At 35.3% G+C, this 6,206-nt stretch overlaps 1 protein-coding gene across 1 annotated transcript; it reads right to left on the bottom strand.

Annotated features, from left to right (window-relative positions):
- Positions 1-1,680: 1,680 nt before the first annotated feature.
- On the bottom strand, positions 1,681-2,558 carry LOC107092313 (C-C motif chemokine 4 homolog). Its single transcript, XM_015386697.1, has 4 exons — positions 2,433-2,558; positions 2,218-2,326; positions 2,067-2,141; positions 1,681-1,964 (listed from the first exon to the last, which is right to left on the bottom strand). The coding sequence occupies exons 1-4, from the start codon at positions 2,506-2,508 to the stop codon at positions 1,910-1,912; spliced, it is 315 nt and encodes a 104-aa protein (XP_015242183.1). The 5' UTR covers positions 2,509-2,558; the 3' UTR covers positions 1,681-1,909.
- Between the last annotated feature and the right edge of the window lie 3,648 nt (positions 2,559-6,206).

Genomic DNA, 6,206 nt, shown 5'->3' with positions numbered 1-6,206 from the left:
AATGGAACACATTTTTATATGTGTGGGCGAATCGCAGTCTTCTGCTGCTGATTTGAATACAGTGATATTTATAGTAAAGGAAACATTTTTACTACTGTGAGTTCTTTTGACCTCTACTTTTATTACCGTAGTTGTTTTTTTGTTGTTTGTTTGTTTTGTTACCATCTGTGTAAAAATAAACCAGACCTGGGGAAGATAATGGAAACATTGCTGTGAGTTGGTGCTCTGATGATTTTGTTCCCTGAAAATCAGTATATATAAGGTAAGCCATCTGACCAAATTATCGCTACATTTCCTTCACAGGTCTGCTATGATTTTGCAATTTATGTAAAGCTATACCCCTGGTACTGCTTTGGCTGTCTTTAAACATGTTAACCAACTTTCTTTCATCCAAGGATGTCCATTTGGGTGAGAGGACTGAAAGTTGGACTGACAAATAATAATAAATACAAAGCAAAACTGGTTTTGAAATAAAGAACGGACTAACTATGTGATTTTATAACTGAAGGACTCTCACCTGCAACCAATCTGCACATTATGAGTTTCTGCTCCAGCCAATTGCAGCTCCACACCTTCATAAGCCAATTACTATCCAGGACATCCTTTCTTTCGTGCTTAACAGCATCTCTCCTCCACCTTCATCTCTTAAACTCCCCACGGCTCCCCTCATTCTCCAGCCTCCGTTTCACCAACAGAGTCAGACTCTGTGCGGACGCCTTTAACATAGACCGACATTTCTATGCAGAACTGCCTTCAGCAGTGACATTGCTGCAAGATCTCTATTCGAGTCTCTCCAGGTTGAAATGCCTAGGGTGGCTATATGGCAGGAAACAAACTAAATCAATCAAACTCTTTCTTACATTTTTTTATTTGCACAAAATATGCATTTAAAATATGAAGGCGCCTGCAAAACATGTGGTTCGCCAGCAGCTCTCTTTAAGACATTCATGCCGTGTGTGTGCTGTTGGATTTATATGTTTAAGCAAGTAGATCATTTTAAAACAGTTCGTATTAGACAAAATTAACAATCTAAACATGCAATGCAAATCTTCTGAAAATTCCCCCAAATTGTTGATTCCATAAATAATCAATCTTACAAAATGAATGTTCAGCGCCTCATGAAAAGGCCATTTGTATTAAGATTATTTAATTCATGCGTATAATGATGCAGGCAAACTTCTCACTGGTTTCCTATGTTTCGTCATGCCCACGCAGAACAGGTTTGGTGTGTTTTTGCGGGATTAAGGTGTGTTAGAGAAACTCATCTAACTGAAGCGATCTCTTGATTTACACTATATTCAAAATTTCCCACAATTTAAAAAGTTTCCCTGGAAGAGTTTAAATAAGGACTTTTTTAAGCTGTTTTCATTGGCAATGAGGTTTGAGAGTCAGCATGCAAAGCCTGATCTGTTGCATGGTTTTAAACAACATGTTTCCTGTAACTTTCTCTATCTTTCATCATCTCGTTTTCAGCTCCGATTACAATACTTGAAAACTCCAAAGGTGGAATTTCCTGAAAGAGATAAAAGGCGAGGAGGGAGCTGGATTTGCACGCAGATCAAATGTGTCACACCTCTAAAAGGGCCAAAGAAAGTTTCAATAAATGATCCTTCCAACAACCCAAAATTATTTCAATTTACACAGGACAGACAGACAGGTGATTCTTTTGAAGGATGTTTTTATTTTGTATAAAATTAGTACAAAAAGAAAATATTTATCAATATAAAGAACAAAATACATTCAGTGCTCTTACAACTGAGCCAATATATGCATTGCTTTGCAGCATCAGGCTGTCAGTATTGCTTATTAAGCTGGTGTTTTCTACTCTATGAACAGCAAAGCCTTTTTTATTTGTACAGATCTTCAACATGTTTGCAGCTGGCCTCTGAGTCCTCCATAGCTTCTTCCTCTAGGACCCTTGTTTCTTCATTTGCGCCCTCTGGTGAACTTTTTGTGCCTGATATCTGTAATGAGATCAGTTTTAGGAAATGCTGCATGTATTCATTTTTTTTTTTTTTTTTTGTCTAGATATTATAGCATTTTTCTTATGCCATTAAACTACTTACTCTATCCGGCTGACGTAGTCCATCGCCCATTCCAGAGCAGGGTTGGCACATACTTTGCCTCTCTTTGTGTGAAAACTGGATTAAAAAGAAATCAAAGTTAATAAAAACCCTTTATGTATAAATAGTAACTTGATCATAAACAATCACTTACATGATGGCACTGATGGGACAGACTTCTGTGTTATTCTGCACAGAGAAGCCCTTGATTTCCTCAAATCGAATTTTGCCCTTTATGTGTCTTCGACAGCAACCAACGTAAGCTGTAAGAAAGGATAAAAGATGAATTATAAATTATGCTGCAAATCTCTATGTGTCTCATATGAGTTTGTATAATCACTAAAACAGAAGAATGGAAGCAAGGCTTACCTGCATGCTTGTTTGTAGCCAGGACACAAAGAGTAATAAGTGTCACAGCAACCACTGTGACTTTGACTGATACCATAACTTTAGCTTTGTAGGCAGATGCTGCTGTGATCTGAAAGTGGTCTCGCCTGTTCCCTCTCAGGTGGATGGAGATTGCTCAGCACACAGGCCTTATATATACTTCAGAGGAGAAACATTAAGCTCTGCCCACAGGAATGGTTTTGTAATAGCAGCAGAAAAAAGCCCCAGCATTTTCCCCAACAAAGGCTTAAGAAATGACTGTCACGTGTTGCAGTAGTAAAGTAAATTCAGCAGTGAATAGGATCTGCTGCTTTTGTTTACAGATGCTATCAAAAAAAAAAAAGAAACAAGTGAAAGTACTTATTTTTTTAAAGTAAATATTATTAAAGTCTATACAAATCAGCTGCAAAAAGTTGCAATACTCCCACAAATTGATATGAATGTTCCATTCATGTGATTCCACTTCTTCCACACATGAAATGCTTCATATTTTCCATTGGTTCTCCAGGAATCATCAAATGCAATTATATATGAAATACTTTTATGTTTATTTATATATTTAAGACTAATTGCTCAAATGAATAAATATAATAAAATAGATAAAAATATATATAACGCATATTTTTTTCAATATGCTTATCTGTAATCTTCCCATTTATTTTATTTCATATGTAAATGATTATTATCTTTCAAGTTTTCTTTCTGTTCTATTTGTAGTTTTTAAGCTGTGAATACTAGAGCTTTAAAAGTATCTGACTGCCTTTTTAGGAATTCTGTTTTAATTTAGAACAAAAAGTATGGTTTCTCTACCCACCCAAACACGCAATAGAGGAAAATTAAAAATCTTTTCTTTTCCATTTGTGTAACTGTTTTATACGAGATTTTAAAAAGCTGTTTTATATTTTTCAAATGACAAAATCAGAACCTTTTTTGACTCTTATCACCCTTTTTGACACTGAATCAGACTAAACTATTACTTTATGAGTAAAAATAACTGAAAACAACTGTTTTTTTTTTTCTTTTTTCAATTGCACAGGTTTACATTTCCTCATTGCTTGGTAGAGTTGTCTTATATGGTGAGCATAAACATTTTTAGCATCCTTCCGGCAGCTTTTCAAAAGGGTTTACTGGATGTATTAGTCCTAACTGAACCAGGGTACCTAAGTCCCTTCATTTGCACAAATTTGTGACGGTCTATCTACAAAAGATGGGCCCGAGCTCAGAGCTCGGAAATGGCTGCTGAAAATGGTGCCTCAAAGGTGTTTGTATTGCTACAATCAGCAACTTTGTTACTATTTGAAAAGTATGTTTAGCGTCATTGTCCATCTAGACGACCCATTTATGACAGAGCTTTAAATACCAGGCTTATTTCAGGTGTCATTTCAGAACTTCATATGATGTTCATTCCTCCTTTGTGCAGTGGTGTCAAAAGTACGCACTTCTGTTACTTAAGTAGAAGTATAGATACTGCAGTTTAAAAACACTGGTAAAAGTTGAAGTATCAACTTGACCTCTTTACTCAAGTAAAAGTAAAAAAGTATGTGCTCCAAAAACTACTTAAACTATAAAAGTATAAAGTATCCTTTAAAAAAAACAGCCAGATGCCACTATATGAATTGAAAGCTCAAATTTTCGACTAATTTGAAATATTCAGATAGGGCTAAATTGGCCTCTTGTTGGTCTCTTTTCTCCATCTCCCGATACGTTCTCACTAGTCATTACACTAGTTTTTACCAAATGTGGATGGCACACATGACATTAAATAAATATTTATAAATATTAAACCGAAGCCAAGAGTAATGAGTAATTTGTTTTAAAAATGTAAGAAATAAAAAGTACAGATTCTTGTGTGAAAATGTAATGAGTAGAAGTCAGAAGAAGGAAGAATAATAAGTAATGGAGTAAAGTATAGATACCTAAAAAGTGCACTTAAGTACAGGAACAAAGTATTTGTACTTCGTTACTAGACACCTCTGCTTATGTAAAGGGGCAAATAAAACCCCCTAAAACATGAAGCTGCCAGCCCTGTACTGCAGAGCTAGGATGATGTTAATTGGTATTTTCTTAAAATGCAGGAACGCTTTTCATGGCAGAAGATTTAAATGAAAATAAATGAAAAATTATACTTTTCAAAAGACAGGTTATCAGACTTTGAAATTGTACAAGCTTCAAGTTAGAGAAGACTATCCTTCCACACTGCTAACATTTTCTTAAACGTTCACAACAATCTGGACCGCTGTAAAACAGGTGGTGAGCAGAGCATCAGCTCTAAAAAGAAATAAGGAGTTCTTATTAGTTCTGCTTCTTAGTAGAGAATAGTTGCCAATATTATTTTTATTTATTCATAAAAGTCACTGGAATTTTTCATAAGATTGTTGTTCTAGCTTGATTAATGTTTTTATTTCACTGCATAACGTTATTTGCTCCAATGATGGTAAACGAACTAATAAAGTACTTACTAGCATATAGTCAAGACCACACCAACCAAGACCAAGGGGTACGGAGACCAAGACCACCACCAATACCTATATGGTCTTGGTCTCGGCCTCTAAATGTTTTGGTACTCCTTGGTCTTGGTTGGTGTGGTCACTAGTAGTTACAGACAGAAAATGAAAGGATCCTTCTTCAAACCAAACAACTTTATAAAAACAGAAATAAGTTTAAAAAAGTGAGAAAAAAAACAAAATAAGATTTGATAAAATAAGAAAGCTGAAGTCTGTTATAATACAGTTGAGCACTAAAGGTGTCACATGAATGTGGGCAGATAAAAGGTGGAATGTTAAATCACGCATCAAGTCACATTTCATCTCTCATCTACTTTTTTATTGTGGTTTTATTTAAATAAAAAAATAAATTGTGATGTTAAAACCTTATTTGAAAAGGGGGAAAGAAATACGTCAGAATACTGACACTTACTTCTGTATCTTAACCATCCTCACAGACACAGAGTCTTCAGGCAGTTACAAGTGTCGTAATAAGCAGGTACTCTAATATGGGATCCAGTCTGAGTAATCAGCCGGAAAGGTGTGTGATTTAATTAGTATTTTATTAACAAAAAAACTGAAGGAAAAAAAAAAAAAACTAGCCACGAGTCAGCACTTACTTAAAATAGCTCTCCATGGGTGTGTGTGCTTGGTGTTTCCATCAGCCTAGCATGAGAATACCCTATGCTTCCATTTAAAACAGAAGTATCATGGCTAATGAAAAGAAGACCTAATACCTGACATATAGAGCTAGTGGAAAAAGTTCAAGGAAGATAAAACGCTGAGAGGACCTCCGTGCATCTGCTTTATGTGGGTCGTTCATTGTGGGTTACAGTGGGGTTCCACACAGGTTCTTTTCTAGGTCAGAGGAACACTTAAGCTTATACTCAAGACCCATGCATCAAAGGCAAGAGTGCATTTAGTGCAGTGAAATAGGTCACAATAGCCTAAAATCTCGTGTAACTAAATTTCCGTCAAAACCACAGGAGTCATTTAGGTACTTGAACTTTCCTATGCATACCTTCTCATGTAATTAGAGGCGCATTATGTTATATAAACTGTTTAAATGTCTATTTATTTATAGTAACAGTTTGCATTGTTGCTTCACAGCAAACAAATATATATATTTGACATAGTGAGTGGTTCTTATACCCCATGGATGTTTTTGTGATGTTCAGTTTATTACGTAACATTCATAAAAAACATTTATTCAAACAGTTAAGAGGGTACCAAAAATAGTTTATTATCATCGTTTTTATTTAGATCAGATCTT

Source organism: Cyprinodon variegatus, unplaced genomic scaffold (assembly GCF_000732505.1).
Source record: "Cyprinodon variegatus isolate N-32 unplaced genomic scaffold, C_variegatus-1.0 Scaffold374, whole genome shotgun sequence".
NCBI classification, from domain to species: domain Eukaryota; kingdom Metazoa; phylum Chordata; class Actinopteri; order Cyprinodontiformes; family Cyprinodontidae; genus Cyprinodon; species Cyprinodon variegatus.
The sequence above is the reverse complement of the archived record's forward strand: the minus strand, read 5'-3'. Positions and strand labels throughout refer to the sequence as shown.

What these genes read in the sequence shown, in the direction of transcription:
- LOC107092313 (XM_015386697.1), bottom strand. Translation starts at nt 2,508, where the DNA reads ATGGTATCAGTCAAAGTCACAGTGGTTGCTGTGACACTTATTACTCTT. An exon ending in GGCTACAAACAAGCATGCAG is followed by an intron (nt 2,327 to 2,432) that starts GTAAGCCTTGCT and finishes CCTTTCTTACAG; the next exon opens with CTTACGTTGGTTGCTGTCGA. An exon ending in TGTCCCATCAGTGCCATCAT is followed by an intron (nt 2,142 to 2,217) that starts GTAAGTGATTGT and finishes TTTTTAATCCAG; the next exon opens with TTTTCACACAAAGAGAGGCA.